A 20,229-nucleotide genomic window follows, 5' to 3' on the forward strand; every position below is an offset into this window, starting at 1 on the left:
GAGGACGACATCAATGACCTTCTTGAGGAGCATCAAGAGGAGCTTACGACGGATAACCTGAAGGAGTTGGAGGCCATGCAACATAATGTCGTTCTCTAGCAGCTGCGAGGAGGAGGACGACGACCCTATGACAACGGCAGAAATTAAGGATGTTCTAGCTGTTTTTCATATGGTGCAATAATTTGTAGAAAAGACACACCCCAAAATGGCTTACACAGGTCGTATGCTTGCACAGTTCGATGACGTTTGCCTGAGTCGTTTCAGGAACATTGTCAAAAGTAGGCAGAAGCAATCTTCCTTGGATAGTTATTTTTTAAAGAGGCCTTTAGTAGGAGTAGTAAGCTAAAAGGAAGAACAAGTGATACTAAAAGACAGAAAGTTGAAAGTGGTGAAGAAGTTGAAATTTTGTTAAAAAAAAAAAAAAAAAAAAAAAAAAAAAAAAAAAAAAAAAAAAAAAAAAAAAAAAAAAAATGTAAAGTATAAAAAAAAAAAAATTAAAAATAAAAACAAATTAAAAAAATTCAATTTTAGTTTTTTGTAAAGTTACGTGTTACAGTTTTGTTAATGTGTTTCGTAAAGTTTAGTTTATGTATGTGTTTCGTAAAGTTTAGTTTATGTATGTGTTTCGTAAAGTTTAGTGTACATACGTATCTGCCGTTTGTCGTCCTCCTCTGTCGCCACTTTCGGAGATAGCCTCACTTGAAAGGTAAGCTTCCACATTTTACTACATACGTACGTACAGTATTTCTTGTATACCATGTACACTAATACACTTTATTTACAGGTATATTAGCAGTACGTATTAAGTTAGGTATTGAATGGTCCAAATTGCAGTAGTATTTCAGTTTATAGGTCAATTTAGCTTTATTATGAAATTTACTGGGGTGTTTTTGGAGAGCTTGGAACGGATTAGCCATTTTACATGTAAAATGCGGTCCAAGATATGAAAAGCTCATGATACGAAGGCTGCCTCGGAACGAATTAATTTCGTTTCTTGAGGTACCACTATATATATTGACACCAAATATCTTGAACTATTCTTTTAGTTCCCAGAGTAAAATAAAAATTGCAACTGAATGACAAACATATTTTTATAGGACTTCTTATTAGACAATTTCTACCAAGGCAAGAAAGAAAGGCTCAACAAAATTATTCCTGTTTAATCCAGCTTTTCATCAAGATCATTTGCCCAAATGTCTTCTGTCATTAAGAGAGTGAGAGAGAAAAAAAGTTGTTCATTTGACAACTTTGCTTCATACTAATTCCATTCTCCCTCTCTCTCTCGTGGCCCGGTTTAGTAACTAGTACTTAATTTCTATTCGAATAACAGTCTGTGTCTCTCTCTCTCTTGTAGACCATTTCAGTAGTTGTTACTTCATTTCTGTTCGAATTCAAGTCTCTCTCTTTATAGTTATTGTTTCTTTATATCTTCGAATTCTTGTGTGTGTGTGTGTGTGTGTGTGGGTGGTGTGTGTGTAGTGTGTGTGTGTGTGTGTGTGTGTGTGTGTGTGTGTGTGTGTGTTGCTAGAGAGAGAAAAAAAAATGTCAGCGTTGCTTCCAATCGAGCCTCTGCTGTTTTGCTGTGTCGTATGTTTGTATCTTGTTTTCTGATATATAGCTCTACCTTTGCTAAGAGTGTATGGGATTACTGGCCATGATGAAATGTACTTACATCTATTCTCATATAGTAGTTTCCATAATCATGTCCATACGCATATTGTAGTTACGTACTATTGTTGTGTGGCTCCCGTGAACATCTCTCCTATTTAGCCAATCTCTCTTCGTTTTCTCTACACATCCGGAAATGATTATGCAGCACAAGTTTCTTTTCTGAGCAATACTAGCCACTATATTTTTCGTACGACACTCAACAGTGTGCTGGCATCGTCGGGCAAGTCCGCCCATTCCTCACCTCTGCCGTGTGGACGACACTCACGGTTAAGCCCTGCAGAATTTGACCACCGACAGCGCTCCCCGGCGATTACGCCCGCTCGTCTGGACAGGCCTTTAGCTGGGAATGGGTTTATATCCAAGGATAAATAGTAGGAACTGTGGTGGGACAATCAGCTGCCCAATAATGCTCAGACCAGAGTTTTTGGGAGAAACTATTCTGCAGGACTGGACCACAGATTCCAGGATGGGTCTCGTTCTGGGTTTAGGACTCCCAGTATTCTATCCAGTTTGTCCATAATGTGATTAGGGTGAGGATGATAGTATTCTTGTGATACTCTCAGTCCTATCAAACGAGTTTGGCTTACACTTGGGCCACTCCTAACTATTATGTTGTGCCATTCCCTGTGGGTAGGGATGAGGACATTTGGGAGTCAGTTTCTCACTTGTGTTATTGGCGGAAAAACAAAACTCCATGAAAGGCTGATGATATCTTTTTAAGGTTTCCAGATTTTATTTTTTTTCCTCCCCTCTCCAATCTTTGTCTAGCAGTTGTAAGGATTTGAGTACCCCTGGGCCCTATGATGGTGCTTTTCTGGCACAGATGATGACCTCTGCACCCATCATGGAGATTCAGATGCTCCAAATGTTAATGACTTTTCCAAAAATAAATTGATAAAAAGCAGTAATAACAAATCTGACCCCCTCCGGACTTTCCCTTCCTTGGACCCTCTAGCCACGCTTCTTTGATGACGACTTCAATCAAAGACACAGACCTCTCTTAGAAATCTTCATCCCAAGTTAAATCCTCAACACAGCCAGGTTGTGTGAAAAATTTGAGAATGCTCAAAATCGAAGACTTGCCAGTCAGTTGTGATTATGAAATGATCTCAACAGATTTGAAATAATTTGGAACTGTTGCAGAAATCAGGATGAATTTTATTGATAGTGAATTTAAATGGAAAAACTGGTTACCCTTTAGTAGCCACGACAAGGCTCTAAAGGCAATTAGTATGTGCCAAAGTGTGTGCCATACAAATCGGTCAAGCTACAGTACATGGAGCCTTAACAAATTCCCCGAAGACTTGGACGTTTATCTGCCCTCTATATGGGCTCAAGATAAACAAGAGAGAAAGCAGTTTGCAGACGTAAGAACTCCTAAAGCGTGGGAGGAATAAAGAGAGGTGATATTTCTTGGTTTGGGAAGAACACTGTTCTTAGGAATAAAGAGTGTTGATATTTCTTGGTTTAGGAAGAACACTGTTCTTAGGAATAAGGAGTGGTAATATTTCTTGGTTTGGGAAGAACACTGTTCTTATTTATGCCAAGTCCACCATCCAAGCATATATGCTGACCTGGTTGGATATTAAAAGTGATGAAATGATCACTAAGATCAAACCTCACTTAGGCTTTAGTTATGGGAGAGGAATACTATTTGATAAAGACTTGTATGACATGACAGAAGAAGAAATTCAAGAAATGAGTCCCACTTCGGTTTGGAGAGTGAAAAAGGCAGCTATCGCCAATATAATCCTTTTAACCTTCGTAGACTCTGAAGTACCTTCTCATGCCATATTTGAAAATGAAAGGGTACGAGTACGTCCTTTCCAGCAAAGACCAATGCAGTGCTATCATTGTTTTAAGTATGGCCACTCATCAAAAAAACTGCAAAAATGCTAAAATTTGTGTAATTCCTCTGGTGTCCATCATGATGATGAATGTAATAGAAAAGTAAAATGTGTGAATTGTCAAATGGAACATAAATCCAATAACAAAAATTGTGAAATATACAAATCTGAAATTTCTGCTATTGGTTTTGCAAAAAGACAATTAGGACAACAACCTAGGAGCTATGCTCAAGTTCCTAAGCCACTGCCCCTATCTACCACTAGTGGGGTGTAGGGGCAGCATCCTCTAATGTAGCAGGTGCATCAATCCCTGTGGTAGTGGCCCAGCCATCTGGATCAGTTGCTCGGCCTGTTAAGGCTAGAGTGCAAGCCTCCAAGGAGGATAGGTTGGCACTAGACCCAATCACCTTGAAGTTGCCATAGGCCGCATCGCTGCCTGATTTAATAGTGACTGAGTAGCAAAAGCACCAAAAGAGGAAACGTTCTCTCTCATCCTCGCCTCCATCAAATCCAATTAAACTTGCATCACTTAGTAATAGGTATAAAGTAGTAAACTTGATGCAAGGACCCCAGCTTGAATTCAAACAATTTGAAAAGAAAGGGAAACAAAATGGCTCTAGTAAATTAATATAATAACCAAACCTATCAAGACCAATCCTTCCCAAATCATCCCTAGATAATGCTCATAAACAGACGAAAGTAAATGAGAAGGCTCCATCCACAGGGCCTTCCACCAAGCCCAAAAATTATTTTTACGTCAATATTACAATGGAACTGTAGAGGTCTCTGGGCTTGAAGTGAAGAGCTAAAGGTGCTGCTCCATGACCATAACCCAGGCATTGTTTGTCTCCAGGAAACTAAGCTTGGATGCACACAATATAATCCTAGATTAAATTACAGCATAAATAATTCTCCACTGCCAACTAGGAGGTAGGGCTAAGGGCATTGCAGCAATTATTGCACATATGTTGCTGCAACACTCCTTGCTATCAATCAATGCTCATCTTCAAGCTGTAGTAGTACATTTCATTTTACACAAGCAGATTACAGTCTTCTCCATCTACCTTCCTCCTGATTTGGATTTCACTTATAATGATATTTATTTACTGATCAATCAGCTTCCTACTCCGTTCCTGCTTATTGGAGATTTTAATGCTCACAATCTCATTTTGGGTGGGAACATGGATGGTCTTGATATCACTCTACTTAATAATGGAGCCATGACACAATAATATCTACTCCAACACCTATTCAGCTATTGATCTGAGCATTTGCTCACCTAGTATTTATAATGATTATGAATGGTCAGTTAATGAATATATCTATTAGGGCTTGTGCCTTGTATGATAAGGCGCCCTATGAGGTAATGTTAGACTAGCGATAAACTTACGCTAAGTCGGTTGGTATTGCACTTCCATCTTCAATGGAGTGTCTGGGGTTTTGTAGATCACTTACGAAGTCGGTATTATCTTTACGACGATGTGTTAAACTCATGGTTCGGTGAGGTTCTTGTAGAAAACACTAAGTATAAAAATAGATATAATTTCTTCTGAAGTTTTACATGGTGAAGATCAGGTATGATTGTACAAGTCTTCTAATAACGATAGCTTGATCGCTTCTGCCAATGATGATGGCTAATCCTATTCCTCTACATGATAAAGCTTAGGTAAAGAGGTACAGGTCTTCTAATGACGATAGCTAACTCTGTTCTGCCTGTCTACCATCTCTGTTACAAGTTATGAAGGAACAGACAGTAGTTCGAACATATGAACATACTATCAGATGACATAGTTTCATACGAACACACAATCAAATGAGACACGCTAGAGATCACGTAGGCCGTTTGAATAATAGGTCGGGGTAGTTGTCTCAAGCAGGGAGCTTGGACTGTTTCAAAACAAATGAATGACTACAGGTGACGACATGTTATCTTAGCCTACTTTTATTGTATACGTCATCTTTAGCGTCTCTAGTCTGATCACATTCCTGCAAGCAATCTTTTATATATATGGACTAACATTCCATATTTTTATTATGTAAACACTTACATTAGCTCGGTCAGCTACCAAAACCAACTACTGAATATTACTCAAACTTGACTTGCATTTGACTTATAGGAGGGTGATACAGACACTATGTGAATATATATATATAAGTAAATAAAAATTCATGGTGTACATGAATTGGATTCAAGTATAAAATATAAAACAATGATATTGGTAAATAATAGTGATCACGGATATATAATGATACAGTTTTTCACTTCATCTCATTAAGATACTATGCTACAGAAAATACTAATGTACTCTGATAATTGCATAGAATGAAGATTAAACATGATAAAAATCATATTTTAACTGATAAAAAATTTCATATATGAATTGATAAAATTATTAATGGTTATGCTGATTGATTCGTTGATTTTTATGCTAAATGTTATATATCTGATTAGTAATTCATATACTAACTCATAAATAACTGCAGATATTGGTATGATAAAAGGTAACAGATTGATTATAGGCTACCTGATTTGTTTATACATATGTATATGGATTCATAAAATTATAATTAATATATGTGCACTTTAAGTAGATTCCTATTGCGTACACGCAAAGATATAATTAGATTCTGGTATTTATGATCATTTATATAAGAGATTCCTATTGCGTACACGCAAAGATATATTTCAACTCTGTTATTTATGATCAATTATATATAGATTCCTAGTGGCGTACACAAAAAAAGCAAAAAATATATTTCGATTCTGTTATTTATGATCATTTATATATAGATTCCTAGTGCGTACACGCAAAAAAATATATTTCGATTCTGTTATTTATGATCATTTATATATAGGATACATGATACTTTATATATATAGGATACATGACCGAGGTTATACTACTTCACTTTTAACTAGCGTTCGAACAACTTTTCGTCCATTACACAGTTCCAGACAACCACCTATAGCCAATTGAAACGGCCTTTTTCAATGGTTACAAGGGGAAAAGGGGAAAATTTGCCTGGGCGGGTCCCAACGTTCTATTTTTTTGCGCTCATACTTATTCTCTGCATCCTAAGCTACACGATTACGTTCGCGATGAATAAAAAAAACATCCCCAGCACGAGTCCTTTGCCAGCAAAGTAGAGTTGAATATCCTTCGGGTCGTAATTGTCGGAAGTATGTCCCTTTTGTAGTCGAATTCCGACAGCCGCTGGAGCGTTCCGTATGAAAACGAGATTAACGACGAGATACAGTGTCGGTCGAAGAAGTCCATGAAATTCCATTCACATTGTAGGCGGTTGTTACTTGACTGTAGTCGTCCGCTGCGACGAACTTTTTTTTTTTTTTTTTTTAAGTTGCGATGTGAAACTCTCGTACTGCAGGATACTGTAACCAGGTTCCATTAATCAGCCTGCAAGTGAAATTATACTTGTCACAAGGGCAAAGTAAATTCAGACGACATCCAAATACAGGGGAAGGAAGAGAGCCATTTAGACCAGACTTAACCCACATGAATTCGCTGATATTTTGGAATTCAAAAGAGTCCGCTGTACAAACTTTTTTATCCATGGCATTAACAATGAGTGAACCTATCCAGGTCTATGATGACTCGTAAAAATATCCATAATTATAAAAAATAAATAGATATCAATACGAATCTCAAAGAAAATTCGATATTACTGGTAGTAAGTTACTAGACAAAGAAGTGGAAAATGGAGCTATTTGTAAGATTGCCAGGCAACATAAGAGTCAAAGAGAAGATTAATCATGATTCTATGTGCCCTAACAAAAGTTTCATATTCAATTTTCTCGTGCGCATCCTCTGAGGTTAATTTTTTTAAAAACTTTATTAATAGGTAGGAGATGCAACGAAAAAACCCACTATGTAACTAATTTCTAAATAAACTTTGGGTTTTCCAAGAAAATGTGACATTTTCCCATGAATGTTTTACTTGAATTGTAATAAGCTAATGTTGCAAGTAAATATTTCATATATACATATCTTGATACTTCTAAATGTCTATGAGGTTCAGAAAAAAAAATAATTCATTTTGTTGTTATAGAAATTCTATTTGCTTATTTTGTTCATTAATTTCAAAATGATTGCAAGTCCTTAACTACTTGCATTACACACACGGATAAGAATATGTTATGTGGCCTGTCATGTGACCTATGAACCACATGTGAAGTTCATGAGCTGAGCATTCCTTTCTCCAGTCAATCTGCTGTTGCAAGCAGAGACGACACACAGATGAAGCCTGTGTAAGCAGATTATTGAGGTTAAAAGGAACAAATGCTGATACGGCAATGATGACGTCGTCACTTGGCAGGAGATTGCTCTCAGCCAGCTAAGAGTTACGTTACTTGCTGTAAGAGATACGACTTTAGTATTTTCAAATGATATTTTAGTGTTTTAATTCTCCACCCGCATGAGAAGAATGTCTGAAAAAAAAAAAACAACAGTACCAAAATTGAACAATATATTAGTTTCATGTTGGCATTATGTTAAATAAATATTCCTTATTCAAACTATATGAAAAAGGTTTCCATACAAATTCTATATATATTATTAGCCCTGTATAAGATTTCATATAGGATTATTCCATAGATAACATTTTCACTTCTAGACTTCCTGACTTTAAAATCCCTCCTTTATTTTATTTTATTTATTTATTATTATTAGTTTATTTATTTATTTATTTAATTTTTTTTTCATTGACTACGAATATAAATCACCGGGACAGACAATATGTCAGTAGGTTTTGATATGTGTTTGAACTTTTAGCTTATTTGTCATTACTAAAGCGTTAAGTTAGAGTTCAAATCTTTACGCATATATATTTGGATATTTAATGGTTACGTTTTGCTTATTGATATTATCGTGATTCCTTTTTTATTATAATTTGTAACCCTTCCGACTTCTTACGGAGTGTATTATATTGACTCCACTTGTATCCATATTTTTTATTTATTTTTTTTTATATTTATTTATTTATATATATATAATCTTTGATAAATAATGGGTGGCTTGAATATGTGGAAAAGTGTTCTAGCGGCGTACCGTATAAGGCTACTTGCGGCATCAATTCTATAGATACAAGATATCAATGATAAAGGTATTTAAAACCGCGAGAACCGCTATAATCCAGTCCGGATCCAACATCACGAGTTGTAACTCGTAAGACATTGACACTTCCTATTTAATTATCCGTTATTCTACCAAACCGATTGACTCTGGGTGATAAAATATATTATTGGTTTTCTTAATGGATAGGAATTCACACAACGTGTTAAGGAGATTATTATTGATTTACACCACCCGAGTCGGATTATCCTGTGTTGAATTCCATGTTTACTGATTTAGCACTCATAAATATTCCTAACGCACTCAATTGCGGTGTTTGTTTTTAGTGCTATTACTTCTATATAACGTGTCAAGGAACTATTAACACCAAGAAGTGTTTATTTGCTCTGTCAGACTCGTAACTTTGTTAATAATTCTACGTATATTCTTTCAAGGATTGATTTGGCACGGGATAGGCCCTTAAACTGACAGGTGTCTTAGTGTGTCCCTTGTTTTCATGACACGTGTTACAATCAGATATGTGCTTTTTATATCTGTAAGCATTGTAGGCCAGTAAAACAGTGATTTGGCTTTCTGTGACATACTAGGGAACCACTGGATGACGGAATGCAACCAGTTTATGACGATTGGTATGAAAGAGATTATTACTACTACCTGGTCGTTAGTCATCTGCTGTGTTCTTCGGGTTTTCCTCGTCACGGACCTACATATAAAATTTCATTTGATTACATTATTCTGATACACATACTTTAAATATACTTTTGCTTTAGGGTTTCTGCTCGAAATGTTTATTGTTTTTTGCTTAGCCGCTGACCCTGTTTCCGTCCGAAGTGTTTATTGTTTGCTTATTGCTGCTGACTCGATTTCCGTTCAAAGTGTTTATTGTTTTGGTTATGTCTGTTGACTCTTGCTTTGTTCAGTTTGTAACAGTTCTGCGCTCCGACCCAGATATTCAATGCTCGCGATCTCTTGGGTTAAGGAATTTTCTTGTTTAGATACGGTTTTAACAATAGGCACGGATGTTTCTATATCTTTTAGTCCAATTAAGGGTTCTTTGCTGTATGGTGCGGGATTGCGGGATAATGCGTCAGCTATGATATTTGCTTTCCCAGGTAGATATCTTATCTTGGCTCCAAAGACCTGAATGATCATTTGTCACCGAGTTCCTTTTGGACTGTGATTAAAGCCTTTGAAAAACTCGGTAAAGGACTCATGTTCAGTAAGGACTTTATCAGGATAGCCATAGATTATGAACTTAAAATGTACTAGTGTTAAAGATACCTAGCCCTTCCTTGCCTATTACTGCATATTTACTTTCAGAGGGCTTTAGTTTACGTGAATAAAAAGCTATAGGGAAGAACTGTTTATCATATGACTGAAGTAATACCCCTCTTACCCCTTGGTCTGAGGCGTCTGTTGCAATAAAAAAAATTCCTTATTTAAATCAGGGATTTTTAAGTTAGGTAAGCTGCATTATTCCGCTTTTAAGATATCGAACGCCTGTTGATGCTTTTCAGACCATAATAAATCTACGCTCTTCTTCGTAAGATCTGTTAAAGGAGCTGTCATGATTGAAGAGTTACATATTTACATACGATTTGTAATACCCCACTACAGCGCAAAAAGTGCTGTATCCCCCTTTTACGTTAATAAGTACCGGAAAGTTATGAATAGCCGACACCTTACCATGGACTACTTTTAAGACCTTGACCAGACACATAAAACCTAGATAAACATGTTCGGTTTTTTAAAAACTCACATTTAGATATTTTACTCTGAGATTATTTGTCTTTGTCTCTGTAGCACTAGCTCTACTTTATGTGAATGTACTTCTAAGGTATTAGAAAAGATTACAAGATCATCCATATAGGCATGTAGGTTATCCCTAAAAGTCTCCAAACACTATATTGTAATTGGGGCGCAACGTAAGCCAGAGGCAATATGTAAAAATTGATAATGTCCCCCTGAGTGTGCTGAAAACGGTATATGAGGTACAATCACTTAGGTAATGGTATCAGGTAAAAGCCTTTAAGTAAGTCCAAGTTGGTGAAAAAATTTTTTTTTTTCTAACCTAACAGAGATAAGATGTCGTCGCTACATGGCACTGGAAACTATCGGGAGTCGTTTCCTTGTTTAAGCGACAGAAATCTACGCAGATACGCCAAGTCCGATCTTTTATGGCATGACATTTGAGGGAAAAATTATATGGGCTTATTTGATTTCCTAATGGCTCCTATTACTAACATTTTTCAACTTCGTCATTTATCTCTATTTTGAAATTTCATTGAGAGTCTACACGAAGGTACGTATATAGCTTTATGTTTGTCCTTAGACCGTATTTTGTGTTAAATTACATCCGTTTTTTTTCCAGAGATCACTCGCCAGTGGAGAAACTTCCTGGTATTCAGGTAAAAGATAAAAAAAAAATTTCTGCTGAATCACCTCTGCTTGAATGACTTTACGGATATTACTTTAGATAGATTATCAGAGAGATTCATCCACGACTGGTTGGGCGTGATTAAAAATTAGCAACCATAAAAAATGCGATATTTATAACTTCCGTATCCACGATATGTATACTTTTAGGGCTTTGTTCGCGGAAATCGTTATATTTCAGAGTGTCGGGAAGGATTAAAATTTCATTTCCCAGCAAAGTCTTTTTACACGCACTAAGACATTCGAGGGTGCATGCTTCTCGAGATTTTGCGTGCAAAACTGCGACTGTGGTTGCGGGAGAATTCTGTTGGGTCATTTGAACAATGTTACGATTGATGAGACAAATGTATAGTTCCTCTATATAAGTTATTTAACTGTCTCTTTTTTGTTCAAACTGATTTTAATATGTTTGAAGGTTTATAGGATTTTCATTTGATAAACACGCCTTATTTTTGCAGGATGTAAGATAATATTTTGTATACCCCTAGATGGATCTTACAATTACACTAGATACAGATCAATGTTTTTTATAACTATAGAGGTATCTGTAAGCGCTCGCTTATCCGGACTTCTCATTAGGGAAGTTCGAACAACAGACGGTGAGTCCGTAAATACAGGATAATACGTGAAATAAATCAAGATATTCTAATTTTTACGGTGCGCGTACAGTCGGGCTTAATCACCACTACTTATAATAAACTTATGTATTAAAAAAAAAACGAAAACCTGCTCTGATTACTTTATACGGTCGTGTGATGCATAGGGAAATTCCTTTTTAATTTTAAAAAGGTATTTGGGATGTATGATCCAACATCGCTTTTTCCCCACTCTGCTAGAGTCGCTTATTGTGTGGAATTTGCTTTGCTTTGAACACTTCGGCAGTTTTTTGACTGACCTTGACCGCTTGACTAGGTGACACAGTCACCGAGTTTGCTTGTTTGATTCTGAACGGGCTACTGTTTCTATTTCTTTTTGTAAATAATTAGGATCCTTCTCTTTATTACCAAAATCGGCAACATATTGTGTGTTTTAGCATTATGTTGCTGGTTACGTATAAAGCAATGAATGACGAACTATTAGGAACTGAGCGATACTAATAAGACAAGTTATCACTACTGCATACAATATTAACTGTTTGTACTTCATTCTTTGCTAAAATTTGAAATAGTGAGGGATCCTGGTCAGCGCATTTAGCCTGATGAAAGTTTTTTACAGACATGTTATTCCTTGCAATCCAGCCATATTTTTAAAGTTAAGTTGAGTCATTGAGGTTCGATATTTTATATAACTCAAAAAACTCAAGGCTAAAACTGCGATCGGGACTTTGCAAAGGAGCATTTATTGTCATGACCCGAAATAGTGTTACCTCTAATTTATATAGATTTGTACGGGTGTTCCACTTGTTTTTTGTGTGTTTTTCTAATCACTACGGTGCTTAACGACCCTATCCATGCATCTGTATAAATACAGACGTCCACTGCGTAAACGCATATTCACTGTTTAATATGATTTGTTACGTAAGGGATTAATAATCACCCAAAATGATAAAATTAACATAGTATATGATTATGATATTTCAGTAGAACTTCTGGAAACAGACACTCAAAGATAAAAACTCGCAGTAGCGAAATCTCAATGATGTAGATAATTTCTGTAAAAAAGTAAGCTTAAGAATGTCTCGTAACTTCAGCCACAGGAATAACGAAATTCGACCTGTAAAGGAAACACTCAAAGTTACTCCAAATGAATAAAAAATTGTACTTAGCTTGCTTTTGTGGGAAGTCACGGTGTTCCGATAACGACACACGGCCTTGGTCCTCCTTCTCTATTTAGCGGACGACCTGGTTTGGCTTCAGTTTCCCCCGTGCGGTTGTTTCGATGATTCGAGCCCTTGAAAATCCGATGCTGCAGACGCGTTCGGTTTTGTTTCTTGCAGTGCCGGAAACGCTCACTAACGATGTTTTCTTGAATGATTCTAATGAGACGAAGCTTCCGTTGCCGTAGGAAAAGGACACGTCGGTTTTGTTTCTTGAAGTTATTCACTAACGATGATACTAAGTTGCTTAACGAATCTTGTTGTTTTCTGAAGTCGCTCACTAATGATGATACTAGGTTGCTTGAAGAATCTGCTGCTTTCGTCGTCGGTGACTTCATGATTTATTATTCTGTTTTTTCTTCGTAGGACGTTGTAGAGTTCTTCTGGTCCGCTGGCCACCAAATATTAGGGCTTGTGCCTTGTATGATAAGGCGCCCTATGAGGTAATGTTAGACTAGCGATAAACTTACGCTAAGTCGGTTGGTATTGCACTTCCATCTTCAATGGAGTGTCTGGGGTTTTGTAGATCACTTACGAAGTCGGTATTATCTTTACGACGATGTGTTAAACTCATGGTTCGGTGAGGTTCTTGTAGAAAACACTAAGTATAAAAATAGATATAATTTCTTCTGAAGTTTTACATGGTGAAGATCAGGTATGATTGTACAAGTCTTCTAATAACGATAGCTTGATCGCTTCTGCCAATGATGATGGCTAATCCTATTCCTCTACATGATAAAGCTTAGGTAAAGAGGTACAGGTCTTCTAATGACGATAGCTAACTCTGTTCTGCCTGTCTACCATCTCTCTGTTACAAGTTATGAAGGAACAGACAGTAGTTCGAACATATGAACATACTATCAGATGACATAGTTTCATACGAACACACAATCAAATGAGACACGCTAGAGATCACGTAGGCCGTTTGAATAATAGGTCGGGGTAGTTGTCTCAAGCAGGGAGCTTGGACTGTTTCAAAACAAATGAATGACTACAGGTGACGACATGTTATCTTAGCCTACTTTATGTATACGTCATCTTTAGCGTCTCTAGTCTGATCACATTCCTGCAAGCAATCTTTTATATATATGGACTAACATTCCATATTTTTATTATGTAAACACTTACATATCCAATTGTGAGTGACCACTTCCCAATTCATATAAACTTAGTTAAGAATCAGCCCTCCGAATCACCTCCTAAATGGAAGGTAGATGAAGCAGACTGGAAGAAATTTAGCGAGTCTGCTCTCATGGAGAAGAATGTAAAATCATTTCCATCCATGTCGGAGGTATAAATCTGCTCTCATGGATAAATCTGCTCTCATGGAGAAGAATGTAAAATCATTTCCATCCATGTCGGAGGTATATAATTATTTTAATGACATTACCATCAACAGTGTAATTGCCTCTATTCCTACAACGAAAGGAAAGACTTCCAGACCAGCAGTTTCTTGGCGGAACAAAACCTGCAGAAGTATGAGAAAGATCACTAGGAAATTAATAAAAATAATAAGAGTAGTGGAACTGCATAAATCACAGTTATTTACCAACATGCTGTGGCCAAGCAAAATAAATATTTCAAAAAGGCAAAAAGAGAGTCGCTGATGTACTACATAAATGACATTGGCTCAAAAAGCCATCCACAATGATTTGAAAGGAAATTAAAAAACTAAATGGCAAGTTTCTACCTGAACCACTGCCTACCCTTTAGATGAACGGTGACCTAACTACCCAACCGTGACCTAATTACCCAACCAGATAGAGTTAAGAGAAAATTTTGGAGAATATTTCTCGAGAATATCCAAAAGTGAGAACTATTCTCGAGAATTCCAAGACATTAGAAATGCCCAGGTTTCTCTTGATTTACGTGAATATAATTTTGAACCATACAATTCAAAATGTACACTGCAGGAACTCAAAGATTCCTCAATACTAAAGCATCAGCCTCTGGTGAAGATAAAATACTTTATGAAACGCTTAAACATCTCACAGGAGAATCAAAGGAATTTCTTCTAGATATAATAAACGAAATCTGGGAAACTGGTATTACTCCTAGGAACTGGTAATTATCATTAATCATCCCTATGAAGAAACCAAACAAGGATCCTTCGTTACCCAGCAGCTACAGACCAATAGTTCTCACCAGTTGTGTTTGTAAGCTGATGGAAAAGATTACGAACACTACACTTGTATGGCACTTGGAAATAAATAAATTGCTTTCTCCATTTCAGTTTGGCTTTAGGAAAGGTAAATCTACTTTGGATCACTTGCTCAGGTTCTCAAACCAAATACAACAAGGTTTTGCTAAACAAAGCCAAACAATAGGAGTTTTATAGGAGTTTTCTTAGATTTGGAAAAGGCATCTGACACCACATGGCGCTTTGATATCATAGAAAAGCTGTATAAGATGGGTATTAAAGGAAATATCAGATATGTAAATTCGTTTTTATCAGAAAGATATATTAAGGTAAGAGTTTGAAATCATGTATCACGACCTTTCTTACAAGAAGAGAGTTCCCTAGGGTAATGTCCTTAGTGTCACCCTCCTTGCTATTGCCATTAATGATATATTAGAAAATGTACCATCACCAGTAAAAGGCTCTTTATTTGTAGATGATCTGGCTTTATACTGCACAGGATATGATGCATTTTCTACAAACTGGTTCATCATCCAAAGAGCCATCGATAAAGTAAGCAAGTGGGCTAATGGGCAAGGATTTAGATTTTCCCAATCAAAGACTCGCTGTTGGTTCTGCAGGCGCTGAACTAAGACCATTCCACCACTTACCGTAAATGGAACTATTTTACCTTACTCCACTGAAGTAAAACTTTTAGGAATGATCTTTGATGAAAAGCTCACTTAGAATAATCACACTGATCAGTTAAAAGTGAAAGTGAAGAGATCACTAAATATTTTAAAAGTAGTGTCGAATTTTAATTGACATGCTGATAAGAAATTGTTAAGGCTTTACAATGCAGTATGTTTATTTAAGTTAAACTACAGCTGCCAAGTATACTCATCTGCTTCAAAGACTAAACTTCAGGAATTGGACACTACATAAAATTGGGCTAAGGTTCTGCACTGGAGCTTTTAGAACTTCACCCATTGAAAGTCTATGTAGACTCCCATCAGCTACCACTGGATCTGAGAAGGTATGAGCTGTAAAGCACTAGGGAAAATCCTTCTTTTGAGATCTTGAAACAGTGTGATTCAAGTCTTTTTAGATTTAGTATATCTTCAAGATCATTTCAAATCAGACAGCTGGATGAAAATATAAAAACACAGATGCTACATGTTAAACATCCTGTTATCCTTCCTTCGATTTATTCCAGCAATAGATGTATGCACTTAAGAGATAAATAAGAAAGGTCGTCCAGAACAAGTTAGAAAAAAGTTTTTGGAGCATGATGAGAGGCATATAAATGACATGAAAATCTATACCAGGGGTTTTCAACCTGGGGTACACATAACCCCTGGTCTGATGAGCTCCCCACGGGTTGTTAGGGTTATGGGCCTGTCTGTCCACTTGCTGACAGCAGGACACCTCTACTGTAGTTCAGATGGAAGCTTAATAAGAGTACATTGAATTTCCTTACTGCAAAATGAAGTAAGACAGATACTTTCCAGATGTGTCTGAAGGAAACTTAAGCTAATTAGAGACCTTTTCCATACAGATGTTGCTTTAGTTAACGCTGCTATTAAGGAAGAGTTTATTGACTTTGAGAATGGTTCCAGTGTTTGTGATCTATTTGAGAAAAACTCTCTAGTCAGGTTCTGGTGTAGATTATCCAAATGATATCCGCATGTTGCAGAGGTTTTCCAGCTTACTTGTCATAAAATCAATACCAAGGGCTCAAATGAATGTGGAAGCCGGCTTTCAATGTGCTTTAGCTACAACTGCTCCCCTGCTGACTAGGGTAGCTGAAGAAAAACAGTTTCAGCACTCTCAGTAACTCCCTTTGCTGCTGATGTAATAATAATGTATTTAGTTTTAGCAGCTCGGTACCATAACCTTGAAAATTTACTGCACAGAAACAGGTTAATAATTTTTTTAAAATATTCCTTATTTTTTATCGAGTTCTGTGTTTAAAAACATACTGGTTATTTCAGGAGAGTTATGTACTTATTTTCCTTCAGCACAGTACCTACTTGCAAATAATACATAATGGAATAATTTTATGAAATTTTTTTGCTTTCTTTAAACTAAAAATTGGAGGAGGTACATCACTAACATTAAAATTACCCGAAAGGGAACGTGGTGAAAAATAGGTTGAAAACCCGATTTATACTGATGGATCAGACCAGAAGATGGAGTGGGTGTGCAGTGGTGTGTGAGGGGAATCATATATATATACTATATATATATATATATATATATATATATATATATATATATATATATAGTATATATAGTTACCAAACTCCTCATCCATATTCACTGCTAAGGCAACAGCATAGCTGATGCTTTAAATCTTGCATCTGATATGAAATCTGAATCAACAGTAATACATAGTGACTCAAGGAGTGTTTTAGAAGCCCTCTAAAGAAGTCTAACCCAAACCATCCTTAAATTCAAAAGGCTCAGGAATGGCTTTTTCGTGTTTCTGTTCACCACAAATCCGTTAAGTTTTGTTGAGTCCCTGGGCACACCAGTATACAGGGAACGAACTGGCTGATGCTGAAGCAAAGGATACTGCAAGATGCGATTTCTTAACTAATAAGGTGCCACATTAGAAGTACATCAGTAAGAAATGACAGCAGAGTTGGACTTTCCCTTTTTATCCACAAGTATGAAGTACAGAAATATTAGAAAAAGTATTTTTTTTGGAGTTCACGTTTTAAAAACACGGCTTATGATCGGCCATACCCACTACACCCATAGTTATATTTTAGAGGGAGCCAGTGCCCAAAATTGTGCTCACTGTGATGGTCACCCATCCATCCATTGAGCATGTGCTGGTGCAGTCTTAGATTAATAGACTTGGGGTAAAGTACTTAAAAGCTGGGATGACTATTTTAGAAATTTTAAATGATTATATTGAGGTAGATAACCTTATGGGTTATGTGAAAGAATCTGGTTATTTGAATGTGGAATGATTTTAGTCATTTACTTTATAAGGTATATATTTTTAAGTATAAGAGTTTAATAATTTAGTTTTTACTAGTTTTACCTATCATCATTCTTCATTGCTTTATGTTGATATTTGAACACTTATCGTTCACTTATTCATAATTAATCATATAAATTTATATATTCATCCTCATTAGGGCACTGAATAATCCTGATGGGTTCCAGCAAGTGGTCCTCGAAACCTAAATTTCAGAGTCATTCAACTACAGTTTTGAATATTCCCTTTCTGATTGGCTCCTTGTGTCCATGGGGCCAGAATAACCCAATCAGCTTCTAGCATACTGACGCCACGTGAAGTGCATTTTTTAAACAGAGGCCACAAAGCAGGCACATCAGTTCGTTATCTGCTCCTGTAATGAAGAGACTGGGTCAGCCTGTCTGGCATTCAGTCCTGTCAGCTGCCACAAAGACTCATCACTATGCAGTGCCATTAAAAGTCCCAAACCCCGTCCAGATGTGCCCTAGTAATATAGTCAACACAATAATCATAAAAAAGGGGGTAGGGCCACCCGTGTAGCTAAAACGAAGACACCTATTAAACATTCCCTAGAGATTCAGAAACTGCATCAAAATCTGCATGTTGCACTAAAACCTCTATTCCTCACATAATGCTCTTAACACAAAAGGTAAATATACACTGAAACTTTATTAACTAAATTCCAGCATTACGGCAAAATTTAAACTTTTTTCAGCTCCCTGCTTTCTGTAAGATGCTCATGATTCGTTTCTTCAAGTTACAGTACAACTAATTATGCTTCTTAATCTACCATTTGAAGGATAGATGAATATTTTGAAATTCTATTTCCATTCCACTTCTTTTCCTAATTTTTCTTACTTTACATCGGATTTAATTTCTTGACCTTCACCCAAATATTACACTATGTACAAATCTTAAATTAACTCTTTATACAAGGATGAATCCTTTTAAGAACTCTGTTTCAAAAATTTGAAGGAAAAGACCTTACATGAGAATTATACCTATGAAATGATCAATTAGACTAGGAAATCAATGACAAAAGGTCAGTGGTTACACAACAATTGATCTAATGCAGTAGTCATGATTTAATAGAACAATACTGACCTGGTTTGATATCTCTTGCTGCAACAAGGCCTCTTCCTTTATTGGGCCAATAAGAAACTTTGACAGCTCTACTGAATGCTGGTATGCAAGGATTGGGATCTTTTAACACTGGGGGCTTCCCAGTGGGGTAGGACTTCATATTCTTAACAATTTCCCCTAGGCCAAACCTTTCAAGGTTATCGACCAAATTTCTATGGCTGCAGTTTGATGCCTTCTCCTTCCTTTGCGCTTCTTGGCACTTCAACCGTCTTGCCTCTAGTTTTGAACGCAGTTCTTCAGGATATCCACACTCTAGGGCTAGATCAATATCTTCCAAACACTTCTCATACTCCCCAATATCAAGCATAACAGCCGATCTATTTGCAAATCCTTTTCCTAAGGCACTACATTTCTCTACAGCAACACCACCATAACTTGAAGGATTGATAAGAGGAAAACTAAATGGTGCATTATCTTCAGTCTCTTCAATTCTGATATTACTCAATATTGGATGTGGTGCTGCCATGATACTCTGATTATAGGAATCTAGAGCTTTTGAATAATTCTTTGCGTTGTAACACTGATTGCCAAGCAGTCGTAGCCTATTGGCTCTATCCTCAGACTTGAAGGACTCTTCTAGGGCCTTGCAATCAAACTGATAATTGTCCCAAGCCCACTCAAAGATTTCATCCAAGCACTGTTCTCCCCGGTGATGAAAAAGGGTAAGCTCAGGGCCCAGTTTGCCAAACTCAGAGACCAGTTTGCCAAGATCAGAGGCCAGTTTGCCATAGTCAAAATTTGCCATTTCTTCTAGTTCCTGTAAAATTACAATGTTAAAATTACAAACAATGACATGTAAGTGCTACCAAAGTAACAGAATACAGATCCACATGTATATGTAATGCATGGTTCAATGTTTTAATTCTGTAATGTCAATTCGGTAGTAAACACTTTATTTACTATCACTCTATTCATAAAGTATCCAGTATCACATGACATCCACATGTATTCTACATTTTCTTTAAAATTGTATTCTACATTTTCTTTAAAAATAATTATCATTTGGATATCAAACATCTTGCTTTATCTAGTCCCATTCATTTATCAGATGTACAGGGTAGTTTTGTATCGATACCTATTCCCACCCCTTTTTGCCTTACCACTTTCAAAGAGGT

At 36.6% G+C, this 20,229-nt stretch overlaps 1 protein-coding gene across 2 annotated transcripts in view; it reads right to left on the bottom strand.

The window, feature by feature from the left end:
- Positions 1-20,229, bottom strand: part of LOC135198822 (SET and MYND domain-containing protein 4-like) — an 84,886-nt gene that overhangs the window by 9,744 nt on the left and 54,913 nt on the right. For both annotated transcript variants that reach the window (XM_064226792.1, XM_064226793.1), the window contains exon 2: positions 19,076-19,871. In XM_064226792.1, coding sequence (XP_064082862.1) covers positions 19,076-19,859 — 784 coding nt within the window. In that variant the 5' untranslated portion in view covers positions 19,860-19,871. The remainder of the gene's footprint in view (positions 1-19,075; positions 19,872-20,229) is intronic.

Source organism: Macrobrachium nipponense, chromosome 22 (genome assembly GCF_015104395.2).
Source record: "Macrobrachium nipponense isolate FS-2020 chromosome 22, ASM1510439v2, whole genome shotgun sequence".
In the NCBI taxonomy this organism is placed as follows: Eukaryota; Metazoa; Arthropoda; class Malacostraca; order Decapoda; family Palaemonidae; genus Macrobrachium; species Macrobrachium nipponense.